We start from the raw sequence: 25,847 nt of genomic DNA, 5'->3' as shown, positions 1-25,847 counted from the left end.
CTATGTATTCAGGAATCAGGTGCCATGCCCATAGGCAGCAACAGCACTGAGAGCAGCCAGAATGACACTCAGGATAGAGGAGTTATAGTATACTACCAAGAGCAAGTCAATAGCCATATTGATCATTCATTTGAAATAGGTTTGTAGACCTATTGTAGCCTACTGATTTATTTTTAAGCCTGCGCCACTCTCTTCTTTGTGGGATATGACAAGGTGATAACTCCCAATTTAGTTTATAGGCCTACTTCTCTACCTAGCTACAACTCATTCAAACAATGCATGTTTTACCCATTATTAAATAACGCTCTGCATTGACAAACTAATTAATTACTTTTGCTTTTCTAAAACTACATTGCATGCATGCAAATGATCATTACAAAGTTAACACAACTGGGAGTAGGCCTGGTAGTGTCTGGGAGTAGAGGGGGCTTTCACGTAGGAAGGGGCCTCTTTTCTAGTTTTTGTCATTTGGAACTGGAAATGGAAGGTTCCCTGGCTTCCCCGTTATGTGGTAGTGTCCACGTGACCTTGAGCGAGACACTGAACCCCCAACTGCTCCAGATGAGCTGTGTGTTTAAATGGGTTAATGCAATAAGCCTACACATTTTAAATAATAACTCTTTATTTTATTTATTTTTTAAGTGACCTGTTCCTTGACTGCATTTGTTGTTTATTATACAGCACATTTAGATATTTCTTAGCTTTTATTTCTGCTTAATTAACAGTTACAATATGGCACAAGAAAAACAGAATAAAAAACACTAGACAAGTAAATGTTCTTTGAAATACACTTTTTATTGGATGATGACAGTCTGAGTGTCAGTAGGCTACTTGGTATGGATCAAAGTACAACCAATTATTCAATGAAAATGGGCAAGAGAATGAGACATTTAAGAAACTCAAGATGGAAAGAAAACACAATTGCATCAACCCAAGTATTTAAACAAAAATGTGGAAAGGTATGAGTGGCAATTTTGGCAGAATACCACCAGCTCAGATTAAGTTAGTGGCATTTCCATGTCCTGAAGTACTGTTATATTCTAGATAAAAGTGTTAAGCAATTATTATTTTCAGTATGCGAGCTAGCTAGACTGCTAACCAGTATTAGTTCCACTCAGATACAGACTTCAGATCAATCAACAGAATATTGTTGGTTTTACATATTCACCAGATGCCATATGGCACCTTAATGCTGCCTTTTACACAAAGAGAATATAATGCTAACGTTGGCTTAACACGTCATATAATTTCAGCACAGCTTTTAGTATAAAGCAGTTACATAAAGCGTATCATGTGCATCACATAACATTGAAGGTTGCACAAAATACATTGTGATAATCTAACAAAACCTTATGATACACAGTAAAACCCAGTGTTAATTTATCATTTTTTAACTGAGAATGTACAAATGGAAACAAATGGACAATTATGGGACCCTTGTGGTTCCGTTTGGTTCCACTTATACACTCTGAGGGCTGTATTTTGCGTGTCTTAAGTACCAGGTCTTATTCCCTAACTTGAGTAAACTAAAGACATGGAGGCGTGGTCAATGCTCTTTGGCCACTCAGGTCTTTAGTTTACTCAAGTTAGGGAATAAGACCTGGTACTTAAGACACGCAAAATACAGCCCTGAGGGTTAAATTAACACTGATAATTGAATAATAATAATATAAAACATGCACGCACACGCGCGCGCACACACACACACACACACACACACACACACACACACACACACACACGTGGGCACTGTGTTAAAAAATATTAAAGATGATTAACTATCAGATATGTAGTGGAGTGCAGTATTCTGTAACCGTAATGATGCATTTGAAATAACACCCTCCCCTTGAACAACCCCTAGGTAAAGGGGCCTACTTCCGAGCATTCCACAGACAAGATATGGGCTCAGGAAAGAAATATGTCAGAATGAATTTAATTAACTTTTCACATTGATATATGTGGTCTCTGTAGGCAAAGTATAGCCACGCTTTCCTCCATGAATCATTAATGATGGTGAAAGTTAATGTAACACCTGTTCTATGAATCCTGACCTCCTGACAGTCAGCAGGGAAGAAATAGAATCTCTTTGAGTAGATAGCAATCATCTTTTTCTCCCATTCCCATGTTGCTCATGCAAAACGTGCATTGCAATAGTTTGCCGAAAAATACACAAGGGATCGAAGCTTGGGCAGCTTTGCACATTGACACTGAAAGCAAGAACAGCCTCGATTCACAGTTTAAAAAGAGAATGTATATTAGAAGAAGCTTTTAAGAGCTTAAAAACCCGTCAACTCAACCTAATGAGCAACTCTTAAAGGATATTGGAATAGGACCATAAATGTTGAGATACGTGTCATGCAAGTAAAAATGGCCAGACAGAAGGCTTAAAGTCACTGTCAGAGAAATAAAAATGTCCAGATTTCCGAGGCTACTGTCAGAGTGACTCTCGGAAAAGACTTCAGACGCCACAGACTCTGAAATGAGATGCCAAACATACCTGCTGCACATGTGCTGACTACTGTGAATCAATGGTGACATTGCAGGATGTATATACAGTATTAGGCACTCAAATTCTGCCGTTTTCATACCGTAATCTGACAATAATATATCCACATACCACTGGTACAGGCAAAGATAAAAAGAAAGAAAAAAGTATCCTCTAGCGCGATGTAGCTTTGAGCAGGGAGGAGGGGTCTATCATCCGCTCGCCAAAGACGGAGGCCCATTTGAGACAAAACTCTGTGATCGTATTTCTGACATGTCAGATGTGAACAAAACAAGAATGATGAGTCATTGCCAGGTGCAGAAAGCTCTCGTTTATGAACATCTATAATCCATTTGTGTCCCGCAGCCTCTGCTTCAGCTCACAGCTTCACGTTGCGGCGTTCAGAGTATGGGTTTTATGCCGTTCAGCTAGACTATGGGTTTTATGGGTAAGTCTCCCATTGGCTTAGAGGCAGCCTAGAGACATGGCAGTCAATCATGAAAAAGTGTCTACTACGGTCACTACTAGTCTAGAGGTAGTAGCGAATGTAGGCCAGGATGCTTTTCAAGCACCTGGCAAAAAAAAGAATTGTTGAGTGATCAAAATAGACGAGTTAAAAAAAAGAAAATTGCCTCTACCAGTGGTCAATGGACATATTATCGTCAGATTGATATTACGGTAAATTAACTTAAAACTTAAAAAGTTGGAGAGCCAACAGCCAAAAGGTATATTATTTCCTTTTTATAACTCTGATAGTAGATAAACCCTAACAGTGTACTACTGCAAGTCTTTGTATTGCAAGACTAAACTGACTGAACTTCTGATCGTATCCCAGAAAAAAATAAAGATTGCTCTCAATTCAAAACGAATTAACAGGTGAAAAACATGTTTGTCAAATGTTTTTAAGGACGGAGGTATTCAAGTTTCCTTTCTGATTAATTGCAAAGCAAAGCATCACACAGGCCATTCTATCACATGTGGTGAAAGAGCAACAACCAGACCTGCTTGGGCCTGTCATGCTGTGGCTGGTGAGGACAGAATGGAGAAAGACATCCATGTGAAAGCACATACGCATACACTTTGCTGTAAAGCTGCTAAAATAATGCTAAAAATCTGTACAATATTTAAATACTGTATTTACAGAAATAAACATATGTTCATAATATCACCTGTCCCAAATGGCCTGCATGTTGTGCAGGAAATCCCCTGGATGAAAACATATTCAAAGCAGGAAAACTCAAGTGACCTTTTCTAGTTGGCTTGTTTCAGAAACACAAATGAATAAAGGCAACATTTAAGCACATTGCATGGCTATTTTAAGATTGGATTGCAGATTCAGCTAGCAGCACATTCCACTATGCCACATAATGAAACAATTTCACATTCTAGGATTCATATTTCACTCTGGAATTTCTTTACCTGTAGTATGTAGGAATTATGCACTGCTGTTACGACCAAACCATGTACTTCTCAGAACTTTGTTTTACCTCTCACAGGAAAAAGTTCAATATTCCACATCCAGCAGCTAGCTATAACAGCAGATATCAACAAAAAATATCTGCTGTAATTTGAACATAAACTAGTGTTTAAGTGAAATTCTGAAAGCCTATGCACCATATGTTATGGGGGAAAACTCTCGCTGGCATCACATGCCTTTCTGCGGGAGTGAAATGGACACAGATATGTCATGCAATGACATGGTCAAGTATAATGTAACAGTGACAAATCATTGCTGTTCTTTCATGTCTCACGGAGCTCAGTTAAATGTACACAGGACTTTGTTGTGCAGCAGCAGTCTAAAACCTGACTTAAGAGCATTTTAGTATAATTTATGGAAGCCTAAACCTTTCTAAGATGTTTCTGCATTACCAATAATGAAAACCAAAAAAAGGAAAAAAGGCGCACCATGAGTCAGTTTGACAGGACACTGAAATCAGCTAAACCACACAACCATAGAAGAACCAGAGTGGTTCTTGTTATGAATTATTAATGAGGGGAATGTCTGTTCTGTCTATGTCAACACTATATATGTAGCATCTCATACGAGCTGGGGAGCAGACATTTGTCCAAATCGCCTGTTTTGTTACTAGTGAGAAATAGACAGAGAATCCTGCCTGTCTAGCACCCATGCAAAATGAGAAGTGAACAAGCCTTCAATTACCTTCATCCATATACCAGCAAATATTCCTCGCTCTTTGAGTGTGCACTGGATAAGATGTGATGGTTCCGTTTTCATTGCTTCCTATAAATTCACTAACCCCCCCTCTTCCCCTGGCTAATGAGTGAGAAAGTCTATGCTAGCTTTGACGGTGCGTGAGGTGGCTACATCCACCGCCATCGCACGGATCTCCGTGTCACCAAACTGCATGAGCGTCTGGATCTCACGGCGTGGCGCTGCGCTCTCTGTGCCGCTCACGTCCAAACGTAGCGTGCCGCACTTCCTGACACCGGGCTCACTGATGAAGCCCACAGTCTCCTTCTCCGAGGCGTAGACGTGGATCACGATGACCTGCTGGGACGGCTTGGCCGGTGTGTAGCTCCGTTTCACAAGCTCGCCCAGTGACACCGACTGGTCGGCCTGAATGAAGGTGTCGAAGACATCAGTGCACCAGCGCGTGCCATCCTTGACCAGTAATTTCTCTGGTGGGTGTTTGCCCTCCACGAAGCGGTTGAGGACACCCACACCATAGGTTAGAGGGGAGCGGCGGACTTTGATGACACCGGGGTCCAGGCCAAAGAGCACAGCACCCTTGAGGATGGTGAGGCCAACATCGTGGGGAATGATAATACGGCTGCGCCCCTGGAGCATGTTCTGGACAGCTTGCTGCAGCAGGGGTGACTCCGCAAAACCTCCCACCAGGAACAGAAACTTGATGTCGCTCACCTCTGGCTTGTCAAACAGCTCAGCTGGAAGGAAAATTATGAATTTAGTTTGATCAGTTAATAGGGAAACATCAAAAACATTTTAGTCAACCATTTTCTGCAGGGAGAGAGGTTTAAGAATTGCAGGCAAACTAGTAAACTACAAGCATGACTTTATTCTTACTTGGTAATGTTCAAATTACCCATTACCCAATGTGAAACCCTGGTAATCTAACCTGCATGTGAACAGTATTGGTGGGTATAGTCAATGGCACTGAAATTGATCTGATTGATGTTTGTAAAATAAAATAAAGTGTCTATGACAGCTCAGTTGGAGAAAATGAGCTGTCTACTCACTATTCATTTGGTGGCACTATGAAATGTATACCATCTCAGACCATTAAGTGCTATAATGAGTGTCCTATCCTAAGGCAGGGCAACCGATCCTATTCTGTCAGATTCTAAGGAATTAAAAGGAGTTAAAGTGCTCAATATGCCTGATTTATCACAAGTCACAAGGAAGAATTCATTTAAAATCAAAGTATTGGTAGTAACCACACACACACACACACACACACACACACACACACACACACACACACACACACACACACACACACACACACACACACACACACACACACACACACACACACACACACACACACACACACACACACACACGTTTCTTATTTTTTCCAGGTTGCATACAGTGCAGTAACGTTTTACACACCAGCATGGAGAACAAACAGCAGTGTGGAGGCCTCTTGGACACACCCCAATCAGTGCAGTGAGAGTAATGGAAGTGATAGGCTAGCCGTCAGCTTGCACAGCACAGCCAGCGTGACTTTGATCGTCCTGCCAGAACTGAAGCAACTCTCTGTGACTCAGCAACGCAGCAGAGAGTTGCTGCTGAGGCACAACGTCCTACTCCACTTCACTGCGCTGTAGAGTCTGTCTGTCTGTCTGTCTGTCTGTCAAAACTGAAATTATTTATTTTTCATGCTAAATGAGTTAATAGCACAGGCAGACTCTTCACATACTAGAGCATGTATCAAATAAATGTCAGAGCTGAAATCGACAATATGAAATAAATGCTTAAACATGTAGCTAGGTGTAATGTTAGAGACCACAGAAGTGAACCTCTCATGCCTGTTTTTTTAAGACATTACTCTAAAAGCCATATCTCCAAAACTGGTGGGTAAAACTGAACAACCAATATGTCAATTTGAAGCTATGATTCCATGCTTTCATGTGACATGAGAAAACAAACATTTAAAAAAATCCAGTGGCAGTCCCTCAGTCAAAACTGGTCACATATTTAAAGGAAGGGAGGAGAGCGGACATACTAAACACAAAGCTCAATTGAGACTGTCGGTGGTGTCGGGTGGAAACCTTGTATATCCATGACTTTTCAGGAAATGGAAAAATAACCTGTGTTCCTATGGATCCAATGTAGTTATTATTTTCATAATAAATATTTATAAAATCTACACACAAACACTTACGTACTTAGTACGTAGGTTATTACTATTTTTGCTATCTTTGTGTGACACTGTAGTTGTATGACCAAGTAAAAAAAAAAAGTTAAGTTGATAAATGGAGATACAAGGTTTTTGCCTGCCGATATGTTCTGATGATGTCACTGGATAGGACTGTGGCTTACTGAGGTGCTGAATGATGTGGTCAATTGTGGGCTTGAAGAGGGAATTCATCGCATCTGGATTCATTCTCAACATCCCTTGGGAGGACCATTTGACAAAGTCCACACTAGAGGTAGGGGAGAGCAGGAGAGAGGAGGGAAGATGAATTTTGGATTAGAAAGGTAAATTAAGATTAATGATAAACGTATGATAGCGATGGTTGCTCAATGCTCATGCTACATTATAATTATAGTGTTAATTTCCCCCTGAGAGTTCAAAAGGGACCCTAGAGATCGGTTTTATTTACTCTCAGAATTAAATGAACTATTCAGACTTTGCTGTGTACTCTGAAGAGTGAATTACAAACTGTGTATGAAGTTTTTTACGACCAAACAATAAAAATATAATAATAAAGCAAAATGCATTTGCCCGATTATTTACAATATAAACCAAACAACGTTGTGTACAAGCATACAATACAGTATAGCAGATCTCAAAGGCCATGTGGATCTTTGATCCACTGCACTGACAGTATTGATCTCCCTGGAAGATATATATAACTATACCATCTATAGGTAGATGAAGTACAATACATTTTTGGTGTTGCTTACATGCAGCAGACTGCCTATCTGTTTTCTAGGCACTGCTCTCAACCACAAATACTGAAAACAACCTATAAGATCCTTTTGCTCTGTTCTGTGTGCATAATCTGTGCAATACATGTCGAATGCATTGATCCCTCCCAGGGTTTTACAGCACAATGAGACAGACGTTTACGGTCAAGAATCAGAGTTATGTGCACCACTGCAGGCTCGGGTTTCTGATATATAAACCACCGGCCAACAAAGCACATACAGTACATGTCCCCGACATGTAACAAGACAACGAACGGCATACCACAAAATACAATACAGATGTAGATCAAATGGAAACTCGGCATCTGTTTTAAAACAGATATACAGTGGAATCCTATATTAAAATGTCCTAGTGGGTTGATGAGGGGTGATTGGGTGGACAACACAAACGTAACACCCAGAGCTTGCAAGGTGGTGCATTACTTCGGAACGCACCAAACTTGCCATGAACACTGTTCAGGGGCTTGGCATGAGACACAAGAGATACAGACACACACAGACTCACTTGCTCTTGCGCAGGGCATGTTCAACACTGTGGCCCCTGAACTTCTTGTAGTAGTCGATGAAGGAAAAAGGCAAGTTGATGTTGAGGGGGTTGGTTCTTTCAGGGGCCGCTGCCCTCTTCCGAGACTCAAACGCAATCATCAGGTCAACCCAGGCGGCCGGCCTCTTGATCTTGAACTGGTCAATGAAATCCTGACCAAAGATCCTACACAGCAGCTTCTCGAACTCATAATCAATCCCGATGGAGCCATAGGGACCACCTATGCAGAGAATGAGAATGTCAGCTTACACAGTATGGCGTGTGGTGTGAACTGAAGCAGACGGACAAGAATCAACTATTTTGTGTGACGGTAATTCCTATAACGCATATTATCGCACTTAACGCAGGTGTTATTTTGCAGTCCTTGTAATGTCTATTTGGAGGTACACACAACATCCACAGATGGGCACTATGAGATCAACTGGAAGGAAAGACATAATCATTGTTGGTGTTTCGTTTTCTTAAAGAAGAAATCAAAGAGAGACAGGGCGAGGGAAATGGAGAACTCTTACCTGAGGCTTTATATAGCTCCTTCAGGTGTCCCTCTGGAAGACGGATCTGATGGACAGTGAGGTCAACTGTTCCTCCTCCACAGTCAACCACCACATAACGGTCACCTACGTACACACACACACACACACACACACACACACACACACACACACACACACACACACACACACACACACACACACACACACACACACACACACACACACACACACACACACACACACACACACACACACACACACACACACACACACACACACACACACAAAGATTAGACATAGTAAAGTGCAGTGGCTCATAAATATGCCATCCAAATCTTTCTATTAATTCATGAAACCGCCAATCTAGTTACATGAAGACATTTAATCATATCATCACAACACGATTTCTGGTTCTGTCTTCCAACATCTGGAGTTTTTCGACCAAAACCAGGGGTTCTATTTTCGGAACAGGCTCGAGGGACTGCGAGTTGTTGTGACACAGTGCCTGCCTATAAAACATCTCTCCAACAAGACAAAAACAACTATTGTTAATTTTCTACCACTTAAGGTTTTGATTTTTTTTTTACCATGAAGGATTTGTAACCATATGGGTTTAGGTCTAGGACTTCTTGATTGTTTAATACAATCAGTGTATTGCAATTTAGATGCCAGATAGCATTATAAGTATAACATCTAAGTTGTTTGCGGCTATGCACTGTGGGGCATCAAAAATGAGTTAAATGAGTAGATCATCACAGAAGGGTCGTTTAAGCGTACATGTGTGCATGCGTGACACACACTGAATACTTCGCCTTTTCAAGACAGGTCCTTGTTAAAACCTATGATGAACACTAGTGTCCCTATTTTGGGGTGAACAGTAAAAATAACCAAATCTACATACTCAAAGTCACAGCACGTTGTAGCGCAACACGTTGTGAGCTTGTAGATCGGCTAATTTTGACAAAGGGGGCCTAGTATGGAGCCCTGGGGGACTCCTGTCTGGGTTTAAGTAGTTAACTTAAAGAAATAAATGCCAAATACAGTTCTATTCTTAAACTGCAGTGAGTTTAAGTCTTGCAACACTCAGATCAGATCACTCAGCTCTTAATAGTTTGTCAAAATGGTTGTTGCCCACTCAATAACATCACATTTTGATGACTGGCAGCATAGGAAACAGCAAGCGCATTTACCCCACAAAGAAGAGGGAGGGGGAAAGAGCAGAGTGAAATTGGAGTAAAAGAATAGAAAAACTCTACCTTCTTCCAGTTCGGACCATAGCTCCCCTACGACATTTTCCACCAAAAAGGTGCGGCTCTGGCGGTTGCGTCGGCCATGCTCCTTGGCTGGTTATTGACAGAGAGAGAATGTCCCAGTGAGTGTGACAGCAGGCAGAAGCGCTTGTGTGTGTGAGGCTTGTGTGTGTACGACTGACCATTTTCACACGACGGCCATTCATACAATAGGCTTTACAAAAGAGCAAAATGGCCGCCGTATGATTATGGTTAACACTGAGGGCAAGCGACAGGCTGTGCTATGGTGCTCAGAGTGCTGCGGGGGGTTAGGGCTGGGTGGTGAATTAGCAAGGCTCCAATGTGGTCCAGATAGCACATATTTATAACTGGTTCTTGCGGTCCTATGGCTAGTGATGATTAAAACTAATCATCCATCACAACATAGGCATCTTTATGTGCCTATGAAATAAAGGAGAAAACCGTGATGACATAAGTCTAGTGTGTGACCTCTTTATCACTGACTAACAACAGGAAGACATGGTAGTAAAGAGGATTACAGCATCGCAGAAGATGTCAGATGGACATTTCCTTCCACACAGGGGAAACAATACAGAAAAGGAAAGAGTACTTTCCGACTCTCATTAGCTTTTGGGAGGGCCATGAGAGAGGTCTGTCATCGTTAGCATTACGTCAACACACAACCAACACAGGGACATTAAAAGATACTAAGAAATTAATACTTAAAAACATCCTGCTTTATAGTTACATAAATAAATATATTCACTACAGATTGTAGTACCACATGTTTTACCATCAAACTAGTAGTAATTTAGAAGAATAACATAAATGGCGGAAATCACATTTTGCGTAAAAAGTGTTAAGGGAGATGGGTGTGTGAGAAAGTTAGTGTCAGATGGAAATTGCAGCAGCAGGGCAGAATGTAGCTTCCTGTGGAATTCCTGCATCGCACAAAAAGACCAGGACTGGAAAAAAAATGTGTTGTAGCATCCTGTTTGAAAATGTACTGGACACAGACTACAATGCATGTCCCTAGATACTGTGTGCAGGAGAACTATTAGGGTATTATGCCACTTCATTGCAAATCAAGGTGTATTTAAGCAACACCATATTGACTAGAGAGAAATGCAACATGCTACTCTGCTCTTCCATTTGGAATATATCAACAACAGCTCAGTCATTCTCATTCAACTGCTCAATCTAGGATTCTAGCCTAGATATTCTCGTTATGTTGTCTTTGGGAATTGGGAGAGAGCTATTGATGTTAAAAAAAAAGTACTGTGCTCTATAGACTACAGAAATAAAAAATGTATTTACTATTTAAACATCAAACAAACTCAGCTTGCCTTACAAGCTGTGCTTAGTGGTTACAGCACAGACTCCTAGCCTGAAGCCTGAACTGACATAATCATCCAATCGGAGTAAAGCCAAAACATGTCATTATAGAGTTAACAAAGTAAAGGGGAAGATGGAATCTGCTGTAAAAACATGTCCACAGCCTGTAGCACTAGCTAGACAACCAGTTAACATGGACGGAAGTAATTAGAGAATAGCATATTTGCTTTGATCTTTTGACTTACGAAGTAAAAGCCAGGCCCATGCCATAAACATGTAAAGCTGCACATAGCTTGAGGGTGTCCAGGATTAATAGCAACAGCAATTGTTTCATTTCCTGCAAAAAGCACTCACTATAGTTGCATAAATGTTTGTAACTATACTGTTTTCTACTAATACCCTAGCTTGTGTTTACACACCAAAACCTTTTGTGATTGACTGTCTGCAACTCTAAATATGTTGTATGTGTAATTGTGTATTCCCGTTTGTGATATTTTTGTCAGCCTTTCATGTCAACTATGTTGACTTTTACAGGCTTAGTAGTTTGCGCTGCCAACAGAATGCATAATGGTTATTGCCAAGTCTGATGGCAGATTTATACCTGGTTGAGCAACAAAACAGCTGATCTACAACAGTTTTATGGTTCACCCTTTTGTCTTTGCAGGACAAGCAAAGGCTAGATTTCTCCTCACATGAGCTCAATGCATCTATTGAACGGTATGTGTAAGCAATGTGTCAGCAATGTCAGTCTCCATATATCAATTAAATGTATGAGTGTACACAAAGCTCCTTGAGGTGCTTTTCAAAAGTACATTTTCATTTAATGAATGGGGATACAAGTGAAGTTATATAGCCTTTCAAATATAACCTTTATACCTTGTGCTTAAAGGAATATTTCACATTCAAACATGTTTGGAGTCATTAACGTCTACACAGGCTTGTGTGAGCATACCAGACATGTTTTAAGTTGCTTGATTCAGTATTTAATTTCATATTCATTCATCAAACTCCATTAACACGTTGTATGCAATCAGCTGATGAGGCTACAAGAACCAGCCCTGTCTGCACTTCGGCTCCAGTCGGTAAAGTTAGACAGCCAGACTTAGGTCCTCAGTGCTTAGAGTTAGACAGTTAAACGTCACGCCGTTACTGTGCTGTTCTCTCCTCTGTGGACCTCCAGTGTTTCCGGGACCCGAGTTCTGTGAAGCAGCCTACGCCTGCAAAGCGGATCTTTATGAATAAAGATCCGCATTCAGTAGATCTTGTGTGGCCAGATGTAATTTCCTGGGTAGGACTATAGAAAATAATTATACAAAAATCACCGTAAAGTTTTGTAAAAAGAATATGTATTCGGCCCCATGTTCTTAAGGCTGTGTTTGACCATGACGTCCCGGGCAGGATGCCGACACAGCTCTCTCTGCCCTCCAGCAGGGCTATAGCTCAGTAGCAGATTATGCCACTGAGTTCCACATCCTCGCCGCCCGTTGTGACTGGAACGAGGCTGCACTCCGCATCGCGTTCATCCGGGGTTTGAGTGAGGCTACGAGGGAAGCCCTACTCTGACCGAACTCATCTCTCTGTCCATTTCCATTGACGAGCGACACTGTGCACGTAAGCGTGAGAGGGCTTCCCAGCATCACGCTGCTGTCAAGCCATCTCCCTCCGCCCCCACCAGTCTCAAACCAGTCCCGAGCAAGTTCCATCTGCCTCCTCCAGTCTCACATGTGAGGAGGCATCCATGTGACTTCCAGGGGTCGCTTATCTCCGGCTGAGCGCGAGCACAGCCGACTACATGGACTCTGTATGTATTGTGCCAGCTCAGCGCACAGTGTTCACTCCTGTCCCATTCTGCTCCCCAAGGTGTCCCCGGCCACCAGGGGGTGTAGTTTCATCTACTCGGATGAGCTGTCTCACTACTACATCCTAGTGTGGACACAGGAGGGGCTAGCGCCCCTCAAAAATATCAAATATCTAACTGAATCAAGCAACTTAAAAACTGTCTGGGGTGCTTACAAAACCCAGAGTAGATGTTAAAATGACCCCAAACATGTTTGAAAGTGAAATATCCCAGAAAGATAATTTTACACATTATTTGTCATGCAAGTGAATGCTAATGCTTCATTGTTGCACATCCTCCATCGAGGAGAAGAGAGGTGAGAGCAGTGAACTTCACAATTTTTGCTTTATATCAGTAATATGAGGGGGGTAAAGTCAAATAGATGAAACTTGGGGAAAAAGGAAGCATGAGAAGGAAAATGGATTTACCATTGCTGGTTCACATGCTGGCAAAAAAGAGAGATGTCATTGAGTCCATAACGGACCATTTAAAAAATAGACGCTAAAAAAATCTATATGCATTTGCACTATGCATTTGTGTTTTTGGAACAATACTGCAATTTTACAGCTTCTGCTGCGACGCCCATACTGAAAATTAACTGGTATAACCATGCTTGCAACAATCAAGTGTCATAAATGCAAAACATACTGAAATGTGATGGTGACAAACGGGTTGATTCCATGCATTTGGAGTCGGCATTGAAAATGAGAGTGTGTGTTTACCATGACCTGGAGAAACTATTCCATTATGAAAGACTCAAAATGAGGGAAAATTGCACATTCAAATAACATACATCAACATACATACTTCAATAAAAGTCTTTACTTGCTACACGAGTGATTTAAAGAGTACACAATGCAGAGTAATATTAGCATGAAAACACTATGAATGAAGACACTTTTTAGGTATGATGACTGACTATGAACAATTATAATATATATATAAGATTATGATGTTTTAAACACTGGTAAAAGAAAATTCTGCATGAGCATCCCTCAGCATCCGTAGTGCCTGCAGCTTACCCTGGTTCATCCCTGCTCCCACGTTGTCAGTGGGGCTGATGCCGTTCTGAGTGGCCCGGGTGTCCAGGTCAATCATCTGGTGTAGGCGGAGCTTGCGGCAGTAGATAGAGGCCGCCTCGGGCTCCAAGGCGATGATCAGCTGCTCAGGGTTTTCGCGGGCGACCAGACCAGACTGCCAGAGGAGAGGAATGACAGGACAGTGAGGACACACACAGACAATGCATTTTTTTCCCCCTGCTCCTACTAATGTTTTGCCAGCAATGTGAACATGATTTTTGTTAACTTTTGCACAACAGAAAAGTGAAGCTTTTGGTCATGTTTCACACACTGTTGTCATGCTTCACATGATATCACAATATATATACAGAATTCAGTTCCCAGTGGATTCCTGAATTGCACCTTTCTATTTGTGTATTGTTCTTGGTATTTTAGTATATTTATAAATGTTTTGTTACAGAGTGTACATCACTTTGGTTCAACGCTGTTGTTTTAAATATGCTCTATACTATAAATAAAGATGAAATGAACCATGTGTTCCTACTTCCTAAAGTGAGTGCCATCTTCCTGTAAATTGGAGCTTCCTTGTTAAGTGACCCCCACACAGAGTGTCAAATGCTTTCAGACCATCTGTGAACTACAGCTGGCTTTATTTAGCATCTGTCTATTCTTCAGGTTTGTTCCTGAAATCACGTTTCAGAAACGAGTAGTACCCCAGTATGCAAATTTATTTTCATATGGACTCCATTGTTAGAGTTAAAATAATAATCAGTATACAGTGTCCAGTGTATATACTTTACAGTGTAGCGCACTGTTAAAAATAACTATATGCCAAAGCCAAAGGCCACTGAGTGTGAACCATTTATTACATCAACCATTAACTCGAGACATAAGAGAGTATTACTAAATGATTCATGGCTTTTTGGAGTATGATAGTTCCAATCCAACAGGAAATTACAGTTACTATAAATCACACGCTACTATTACAGTTGACATCCCAAGCGTGCTCATATTTCAAATCTTGCTAAAATAACTCCTGCCTTTATGGTAGGTCCTTTACTTTCATGCATTTACTCATTAAACACAGATCACTTGTATGTTTACCGTTTATGGAAGGCTTCAACACACAATAAGGAGAATGGAAGAGAGAGAAAGACAAATATAGACAGAAAAGAGTAGATAAACAGGATGGAAGAAATAAATAAACAAACAAGTAAACAAGTATAACAAAGGAAGAACGAACAAACACTAAAGTCAGTCAGTGAACTGCCTCATGGTTGGGGGAGTTTCAGGGACAGAAAGAATGAGAACATGAGAGGATAACATAAAACAGTGGATCCTGGGATGGTTCCAATCTCTTGTCCAGAATGCCATGAATACAGTCATCCAGGCAGCTACTACTGTAGCATATCCTGATGCTGAGTCACAGTAACAGCTGATGCGATGCTGGAGCATGAATTAAGCATTCATCTTTTCTGCCTGGCTCTTTCTCCCTCTCCTGTTCCCTCCTTGTTATTCCCCCATCCTTTTCTTACCTCTCCTCATCTCCCCCCTCTCATCCGCTCTATTTTCCCTCCCTCTCTCTCTGCCTCTATTCCCTCTGCAGATATCAGGTGACTAAAGAGCCTCCTTTCTGTCTGCTTCCCCTCCCAACCTTTCCCCCCCTCTCACACACACACACACACACACACACACTCACACACACACACACACACACACACACACACACACACACACACACACACACACACACACACACACACACACACACACACACACACACACACACACACACACACACACACACACCTTCTCCATCACTTGTCCTCTAGTCTACCCCACCTCTTCCGGCCCCCAGCGCCGCCACCACCCTAATCATCATTCTTTACAACAGCTGACCACACCCTCCTCTGTACTGTCTGTTCAGTGAGCAGCAGACAGCCTGCCACCCAGCAGAAAAATATATCTTTTTCGGCTTGATTGTAAATGTAGTTACGTATTTGGGCTTGTCTCCTAATGTTGTTTAAACCTGTGGTTCTCAAACATTTTCAAGTCAAGGACCCCCAATGTATTAGTCCACAGACCCCAGGGACCCCCTGTGACAGATTTGTTAAAATGTTTTATTTAGTGACTCATTGTCAGCTTGTAGATCTGCTATTTTTGGCTAAGAATGGCCAGAATATTGGACGCTGAGGTTCAAGTGGTTACATTTTTCTCTTTTGCAAGCACATGCATTTCACTCTGCTACATTTCAAATAGGAACTTTTGACTCCACCACATTTTTAGGAAGCTGCTATTTTCACTATTTTTATATATTGTTTCAATACAGTACAATGCAGAAATACATTGATATTAAAAAAGAAACTGTTCTGCAAAATGTGTACTATTGAATACTTGAGTATATACTTTGTGCAGCAACAGTACACACACTGACTCGTACACATACACACTAGTAGTAGGCTATGTGAGCACAGGCACAATGTGAGCACAGGAGCAACGGACACACGATCCTCCAAACACATGCTCCTGTGGGACGCTCAATGACCACCCCAGTCATGTCTCTCTCTCTCTCTCCATCACCCTGCTCCGAGACATAGTCACACACACACACACACACACACACACACACACACACACACACACACACACACACAAAGCTCTCTGATTTGTTATTTTGAGGGCTGTGTGATACCGTTGCTGGGCAAAATCTCATTTAGTGTGAAATAATGAAACAGGGGAGAGGGGATACTGTGCAATGTATTGTACTCTGGTTTGTCTTCTGCGCACGCACGCACACACACACACACACACACACACACACACACACACACACACACACACACACACACACACACACACACACACACACACACACACACACACACACACACACACACACACACACACACACACACACACACACACACACACACACACACACACACACACACACACACACACACACACACACACACACACACACACACACACACACACACACACACACACACACACACACACACACACACACACACACACACACACACACACACACACACACACACACACACACACACACACACACACACACACACACTCCCAGAGTGATGTTCTTCACACATTCCCTTCCTTGGTTTGGTTTCTTCCTGTGTCCTCTACCACAGTCTGCAGGTCAGTGTGCCGAATGATGGAGATTGCTTGGCTGCATGTGTGTGTGTACATGCTGTGTATGAGGGTAAATCTTGATTAGTGCCTCGCACTGCAGCTCACGGTGCCGCACCTCTCGTTCCCTCCATTAGTCTCTCTCTCTCTCTCTCTCTCCTATCTATCATAGTGTAGCAGCAGCTGCTGCCAGCAAAGCAGGGTGGTAAAGGAAATCATGCCCAGTCATCACTTAATCTAATCTGCAGTACAACTGTCTGAACAGTAGATGGCGTTTTCAACAGTGGCGGTAGGGAAGAACACTGCCTCAAATCAGAAGAAAATAACTTAAAGGGAGACAACCTATACTCCATGAAAGCTGCGACCGTCAATTTCTGCTCCGGTTGCTATGCAACGCCTCCGTCCCCACCAGCTATGGGTTTTTTCCCTCCAGCTCCATTGAGCCTCCATTATAACTAGGGATGTCCCGATCACGTTTTTTTGGGACTCAATGGCTGGCAGGCTGAGCTGTGCTTATGCTACCACCTAGCGGGCAGCGAAATAATTCATTGTTGATGGTTAATATTGTCTATAGAAACAACATTATTTACGGTACAAAGCAAATTGACAGAGACATTTTCTATAGTGCAGTGAATGGGTAAGCAACTGTCTGGCACGCCCATACGGTCTATGGTTACCATTCCATTAAGCCAGTGGCTCTCAAAGTGGGGTGCAGGGGCACCAAGGGGTCCTAGTTAGTTAGTTAATATAGCATCAAAATCAGTTTTAGGCTATTCAAAATAGTCTATCGACACACTTACAACAGTTGTAAGTGTGTCGATCGCATTCATTTACATAACAGACTGACTTGTCACTCACTTTTGTGTATCTGACAGTAGACACATTCCTTTCTGTTTATATTTGATATCTGTTGTTATTTTTGATAAGTTGCATAAGAACGGAAGACTGTCACACATCTTATGTATATATTTTTCTCTTACTCTTTTCTTTCATATACTTTTCGTGAAGAGAATTTGGGCGCTATATAAATCTGAGCTATTATTATTTTTATTAATATTATTTTAATGTAACTCTAATTCTTGGGAAGCTTGCACAAAGGAATTTCACCTACTCCATTAAACATGGTGTGAACCTGAGATGTGCCAGTAAACTTGAAGTTGAACATTTCAGCACAACTTGGCATTTCAGAGACACCAGACTGCTCAGTATCATGGCTGCAGTGCTAATGGAACATTAGCCCTGCAGCAAAAATATAGACATGATGCAGAAAATCACGATAGTGTCCCTTTACCCACTTGAACCCTAGTGTCCCTATTCTGGCAATGTCATAATGTGTGAACATTCTCCAAAAGCTCACAACGTGTCATGTTGCAGCACATTGTAGAACTGCCATTTTTCTGTAAAAATGTGGACAGAGAATAGACCACTTGGGGACCCTGCTCAGCGAGGTATAGTGTTTAATAAGTGGTTAAATGGTGGATGTTGAAAGGAGAATGGCTCTTGAAAGGTAAAAAAGGAGACGTGATTCGGAGCCACGTTTGAGTGTACAAATCTGCCACATTGAAGCCTGTACCTTATACGCAGCCTCCCTCATGAACTGCTTGGCTGGCATTTTCCAGATGGCTGGCACGGTGATCACCCATCTCACATCATTGTTGTCAAAGTCACCGCCTGTCTGGTCACTCAGTTCCTGCAGGGGACAACAGTAGGTTTCAATCCCTCTCAGCTGTTAAGAGTTTGTAACTGTTTCAAACTGCCCAAACCAAACTGCCCAAACTAAACACAGATCAAATTCCATTATGATATATGTTAACGATGTTAATATATATAATAATTATACCTTACATTATACCTGAACTTTTTCTTATTAAACTTTAAAATACCACTTTATTATTATTATCGAAATGGGCCGTTTCGTCATCAGTTATAAAGGTTACATTACCTATTACATTATTGTTTGTATTACCTTTAGGGCTTGCTCCTTGAAGAAGGCCAGTGCGTATGCAAATATATCCAATGCTTTTACTCTTTTCCCATTGGCTGCCAGAAGGTCTGTGTTGACGGACAGATTCTGATTGGAGTAAAGAAAATGCAATGAGTAAAAGTTTATTTAAATGAACAAAATACCATGTTGGTGTGAAGGCCAGTCAGTCGGATTAAAAGATGTATGGTCATTCACATCATTCAGTGAGTCAGTCAGTCACAGTCAGTCAGTCTTGAATGTTTTCCACTGACAATATTCAGTTATGTACATGGATGATGCTAATAGCCCTTTGCACGTTCATGTGTGGCGTTCTTATCCGCTTGCCGAGAGATTAAATATTTTTCAACTAATTCTGGTGTTGCGTTTGGACACATTTTTAGGCGAGAGCCCGCCGTTTTCGGCCGGAAGAAATTTATTTGGTGGACACGCAGCCTAATAGCCTGTCCAGATCACATTCAGCCTAATAGCCTGTCCAGATCACATCCAGCCCAATAGCCTGTGCAGATCACATCCAGCCCAGCTGCATGCCAATGGTAAATTGTGTGCAATAACAGTAGAATGAACCAACGGTTGCTGCTGTCAGAAATGCTGTTGACTTGGCAGGGAAGATAGAAACCTGGGAATGTTGCAGTATCAACTCAGGTGAGCCACTTTTATATTGCCCATGGAGAGAGTCACTTAGTAATGACAGTGGAGTGTGTGTATTCACTGTAGATATCCACATATGTTTTTGATATACTTAAGTAAGTCAAGTACACTGTGCATACTATACTATGTATGTGTGTGTGTGTGTGTGTGTGTGTGTGTGTGTGTGTGTGTGTGTGTGTGTGTGTGTGTGTGTGTGTGTGTGTGTGTGTGCGTGTGTGTGCGCACGTGTGCGTGTGTTTTCTTACTGCAGTGGTGTGGAGTTTCATTTTGAACTTTTCCAGGTAGAGCCACTGTTTGGACTCGGAGGGGTCCAGGTCATGGTAGAAGTCACGTGCTGCGTAGCCAAAGCTGTGGAACTTCCTGTCTGGGGTGAGCAGGATGGTAGTAGGAGTCTTCTGATTGGACACGCCCGGGTCTCCTCCTTCCCAGCGCCTAAGAGAGACAGACAAGTTTAACCAATGGCCAACGCATTCCACCAGATTCTGATTTAGTTTTAGTCATACCGGTAGTCTTTTGAAAAAATATTTTAGTCATCTGTAATATTTTACCTTTAATCTAGTTTTAGTTGACTAAATATAAGATTTTAGTCGTGTGTGTATTTTGATGGGCACTGATGGCGTCATAATGCCTGATTTTGACTTGGTTGCATGCTGAAAATAGCCGATCTACAGGCTCACAATGCGTCACGCTGGGACGTGTTGTGAGCTTCTAGATCTGCTATTTTCAGAATGCAACACCCAACCAAAAAGAAAAAGTTCTACTGGATCTCTTATCCTCTAGTCCCTCCTATCAGTGAAAAAAGATAGTCGAATAATTTTCGTCAGTCGACAAAATCAACACTGATTCGCACATCCCCACCCACCATCATTAACCACTTAAACCCTCTAGACGTAATAAACTGGACCAGAGTTGGCTCTGTATTTGGCTACTTTTTTTCCTGTCTATGCCAAATCTCTTTGCCAAAATTACATTTCTGCCTAATGTTCCCCCCAGAATATGGATGCTGGAGTTCAAGTGGTTAACCTAGTGATTTTTCATCTATATTCTCATAATAGATTTCTTGCACTATTTAAAAAGGTTCTAAAATGGTATAAATGCAATGTGTTGTGGGCTTGTATATCGGCTATTTTCACTATTCCTCATACGATGAGGTATATAGGATGTGCGTTTCTCTGTTTCTAGGATAATTGTGCAACACCACTATAGTTCTGTACAAATGGAGGCCAGCTATTTTTAGGGTTTGCTCTGTTCCTTGGGAGACAAGCATGCCGGATTTGCAGTAGGTGCATTGATGGTGGTTGTCTCAATAAGAGACACTTGCTGTTGTGAAGATTAATCAATTTGGGAGATTATGGTGATAGGAGATCTTTTAGTCAATGCGATAATGGTTATTATCCTTTTCAGTTTTTTCAGTATTTGATTTTCTCCTATTTTCATATAGCCCCCAAGGCTGCTACCTCAGTCCTCTGTTGTACAGTTTGTTTACGTTTGATTGTGTCTCCAGATGTGGGAATAAAAGCATAATTAAATTTGCGGATGATACCACACTGCTACAGTGATCGGATTAATAACCAACGGTGACGAGAGGGCCTATTCTAACCCTATGGTGCGACAACAACCTCTCACTTAACACTAATAAGACCAAAGAAATCATTGTAGACCAAAGGTATCCACACCTCCATTTCCATCAAGGGGTCATCTGTGGACATAATCGATAACTTTAAATTCCTGTGCATACACATCACAGACACATTCACATGGTCACTCAACACTTAGTACATCCTCAAGAAGGCGCAGCAGCGACTGTACTTTCTGAGGCGCCTTAAAAAATGTGGTAGTACAAAGGTACAAAGTACAAAGGGACTAGTGAACTTTTATCGTTGCATCATTGAAAGTGTCTTAACTGGCTGCATCACAGTGTGGTACGGCAACATGACTGCTCAGGATTGTAACAGGCTGCAGAGGACCGTTAAAACAGCAGCTAAAATCATCAGCACAGCACTACCTACTCCTAGTCTCCACAACACCACACGCTGTAAGAGAAAAGCCCACAACATCATTAAAGACACCAGCCGTCCCGCCCATACCCTGAACCTGAGTTTGGTGGTGCTATTGAAGCGGTTGTAGATACTGTTGTGCTGTCGTTATATCGTCATAGTTACTTATCGTTATCATTAGATCCAACAATAACCAAATTGCACTGTAAATTGGTCCTGATTGTAATGATGACAGATGAACAATTACCATAATTTGAGATTATGGAGATTCCAGGTCCACTCAAATTGAGAGTGGACCTTGAATCTCCCTAATCTAGAATAGTCTATAAACAGAACAGTGCAGTGAAACAAGCTACGAAATAGCACAAGGGCATCAATAATGCATGCCTTTCCTTTCCCCTCACCAGTAAGTAAACAGCTAGACCAGAATCTGGCTGACTATGTATTCTATCTAGAATATATATTTTCTTACAGAGAATGTTTTTTGGAGGATGCTCTCTTTCTAGGGACATTTTGAGTTAAGGAATGCAGAGACAGTTGCCATTTTCTGCAAAGTAATTAGCAACTCAGGTTGTTTTTTTATTTGTGCCATTGTGTAGTCACTATAGTCATTGTGTAGTCCTTTCCAGTGAGGCCAGCTGATGAATGCTAATGTGATGTCCCGGTCTATGATGAAAATACACCATTCACTCTAATTCATTCAGACACATTTCTGAAGAGGAGAGCTCAAACCACAAACAAGTGCATTGTGTAGTCTTATCAAATGAGCCAAACCTTTTATTCTAATAGAGCAATAGACAATTCTTCACTAATATCTCTAATGACGAATCTGACGGTGCCGTCTATAAATATACAACTGACAACATTGAACCAAGCTGTTTAAACCTAAAGACATATAGTACAATAGACTCTGTATTTATTTATTTGAATGTATTTATTGTGATTTTTTTTGTTCTGATAAAGTTGATTATGTTTTAGTTTTCTCCCTCCCCATGTAAAGCTACTTTCTGTACTTAGAAAAGCGCTGTATAAATCTGAGATATTATAATATTATTATTATTATTGTACTGTATTGTATTATTGTATGTCTTTGAGTTTAAACAGCCTTGGTTCAAAGGCGTTTATTGAATAGACAACATTGGCCCTTTGCCACCACAACATGAACAAACTCTGCCCATCAGTTCTGAGAGCTTATCCAAAGAAGCCATTGTTTGGGTAAGGATTTGGATTGCAAATGGCTCAGTCCAAACTAAATAATAATATGAGGGATCTGAGACTGTTTTCACTGAAAGACTAGCAGCATTAGCGAAAATACCGTACTCAACTTTTATCTGATGGTCAGAGTTAATGACCCATGTGAGGAAAAGTATTCCCCAATTGATGTCTGACATTTTATCACCATTCACCAGTGTTGTCAAAATGTGTCGATTATTATTGAAAAGAAAGAAAACCGTTTCTCCTAAAAAATAAAACATTACTGATATCAACACTGGAATATTGCACAGGTAAAACCGGACCACACCGAACTGGGAACCGAGCGGTTTGTTGACATTTGCGGATTAAAAATAATAATATATATATATACAAATAAAATACAAGAAAAACAGAACAACAAAAGTAACCCTTTATTCCCATTGAAAAGCATTGTCAGAATCCGCCCTCATAGGCAGACCCTTCGTGATGATATTTGAGTAAGATAGCGCTTAAAAAAAACAGACTTTATGTTTACGTACATAAAGTCTGTTTTTTTTTTGGGGGGGGGGGGGCTATTTTCAAAAAAGTGTAAAAGAATTGGATATAGGACTTTTACTTTCTTTCTACCTAGTGGGTATTGCTACTTTTAATGAAAGATGTGAGTACTTCTTCCACCACTGTGAGTTGAGGATTCACACTTGATGAAGTAAAGTGAAACACCTGTCAGCTTTGACAGTATGGTGGGTGGTTGCTGACCCCTGTGGTGCCTGGCACATAGTGGAGGAAGACATGACCTCTGGGGTCATGAGACCCAAGGTCTCAACGCTGCAGACCAGCTCATTTCACAGCAGAACCAGGCATGCCAGTGTTTAACTGCATGAACCTTAGCGTCCCTATTCTGGGGCAAACATCCAATGAATGTTTGCCTGCATGTGTTCAAGCGGCACAACGCAAACACGCGTTGAGAGCTTGTAGATCAGCTATTTTCTGTGAAATATTAAGGGGAAAAAGAGGGGGCCTTGTGTAGACCCCTGGGGGACTCCGGTCAACTAAGTAACTAAGTTACTTGTGAACTAGTCTCACGAGCCGGGAAAGCAGCCAATGGTGGAGCATGGCATTGGTTGGTATAAAGAGCCAATGGTGGATCTTGGTCGTTGGTTGGGAAAGCGCCCCACCAATTGCTGCGCGGTGGGTGCAGTACACCATTGACTCTTAGTTTACACCAACCATGCTTTCATCGTTCACCTAAACATCTTATTAAATATGGACACTGTTACACACTATATATAACTGAATTTCATCTGTATCTGTCTCTCACCCATATTGATGCAATGTCATTCATTCTCTCTCTCTCTCTCTCACACAGTGAGACTGCATTGCAGCATTGGCTCACCTCATGGTGTGAATGCACTCAGGCTCCTTAGTGAAGGCGTAAGCATAGCCACTGGACGTAGTGCCAAAGTCAATGGCGACCACAACGACAAAGGCGGGTCCTGATGGAACTTGATCTGTGTCATTCTGCTGAGGAAAGACAAAGAAAAATGATGAGCGGATTAATTTCTCTTTGCATGCTGATTTATTGCCAATATATTATACACAGCATCGTAGAGTTAATTGAACTGTGAGAGTGCTGCACCAACAGATGTACAAATCTAGACTACATACTAACATAGATTGCACACACATCACAATGTACGAATAATAATCAATGACAACATGACAGCATTCAATGTGAATGAAAAACGCTTGTAATTAATTGGTGAATTGAAAATTACTTATTGTTATAATTTTCATATTGCCATATTTGGGTAACCTACAGCAATATAAATATTATAAAATATATATTAAATATAAAACCTACAGCTCACCCCAGGCTATGAAGTTACTATGAAAACACTATCATGGGGTTGTGTGACATAGTGACAACATGCTGTACCATGATCCGTCGTGGTATATTTCATTGTCCGTTCAATTTATAACTTTTTACAGGTTTTTTGGCACATCTTTGCCAAAGGCTCCAGACAGGAGGAAAAAGGAACAAGTGAATACGTTTTATCTCACCTGGATGTGTGAGGGAGACAGTGGTGTGATCCCAGGGTCACCCATGCTCTTGGCTGGAGAGGGAGTTGCCATTGCATCTAGATAGATAAACACACACATACGCGCACGCGCACACACACACACACACACACACACACACACACACACACACACACACACACACACACACACACACACACACACACACACACACACACACACACACACACACACACACACACACACACACACACACACACACACACACACACACACACACACACACACACACACACACACACACACACACACACACACACACACACACACACACACACACACACACACACACACACACACAAATTAAGAACCTGGTAATAAATAATAGAGATGATGCAGATCAGTGATTCTCAAACCTTTTAATTTCAAGGACCTCCATAACTCAAATGTACAAATGTACAGAGTATACATTTGTGTACTCTCAGTTACAGACCTGTAAGGGTCTATTTGGAACCCCCCCAATGAACCCAGATGGTCCCTGGATCCCACCTTGAGAACCACCAACACTTTCTCTGTGATTCCACATTTTTATCTAACTATCCGGCTGTCCGGCTTCCTAACAATTTCCAAACCATTCAAACAGAAGAAATTGCCCATTGCACCTGCTTTTAAAAGACACAATTATTAACAACAAAAAAGACACCATTATGACATGTCA

The 25,847-nt window shown here is 41.4% G+C and overlaps 1 protein-coding gene across 2 annotated transcripts in view; it reads right to left on the bottom strand.

Moving 5' to 3' along the window:
• Positions 1 to 796: 796 nt before the first annotated feature.
• The window catches only part of hspa12a (heat shock protein 12A), a 40,970-nt gene continuing 15,919 nt past the window's right edge, over positions 797 to 25,847 (bottom strand). Inside the window, exons 2-12 of one of the 2 annotated variants that reach the window (XM_080782827.1) lie at positions 25,151 to 25,227; positions 24,483 to 24,610; positions 20,144 to 20,330; positions 19,233 to 19,337; positions 18,840 to 18,956; positions 14,108 to 14,279; positions 9,920 to 10,006; positions 8,682 to 8,786; positions 8,131 to 8,389; positions 7,014 to 7,117; positions 797 to 5,392 (exon numbers count right to left, since the gene is read on the bottom strand). In XM_080782827.1, coding sequence (XP_080638953.1) covers positions 4,761 to 5,392; positions 7,014 to 7,117; positions 8,131 to 8,389; positions 8,682 to 8,786; positions 9,920 to 10,006; positions 14,108 to 14,279; positions 18,840 to 18,956; positions 19,233 to 19,337; positions 20,144 to 20,330; positions 24,483 to 24,610; positions 25,151 to 25,227 — 1,973 coding nt within the window. In that variant the 3' untranslated portion in view covers positions 797 to 4,760. The remainder of the gene's footprint in view (positions 5,393 to 7,013; positions 7,118 to 8,130; positions 8,390 to 8,681; positions 8,787 to 9,919; positions 10,007 to 14,107; positions 14,280 to 18,839; positions 18,957 to 19,232; positions 19,338 to 20,143; positions 20,331 to 24,482; positions 24,611 to 25,150; positions 25,228 to 25,847) is intronic. The other variant, XM_080782828.1, reaches the window with a different exon arrangement.

The sequence above is a fragment of the Protomyctophum bolini genome (genome assembly GCF_963924005.1).
Source record: "Protomyctophum bolini genome assembly, chromosome: 14".
Taxonomy (NCBI): domain Eukaryota; kingdom Metazoa; phylum Chordata; class Actinopteri; order Myctophiformes; family Myctophidae; genus Protomyctophum; species Protomyctophum bolini.
Note: the sequence above shows the minus strand (reverse complement) of the source record. Positions and strands in the feature narration are given on the sequence as shown.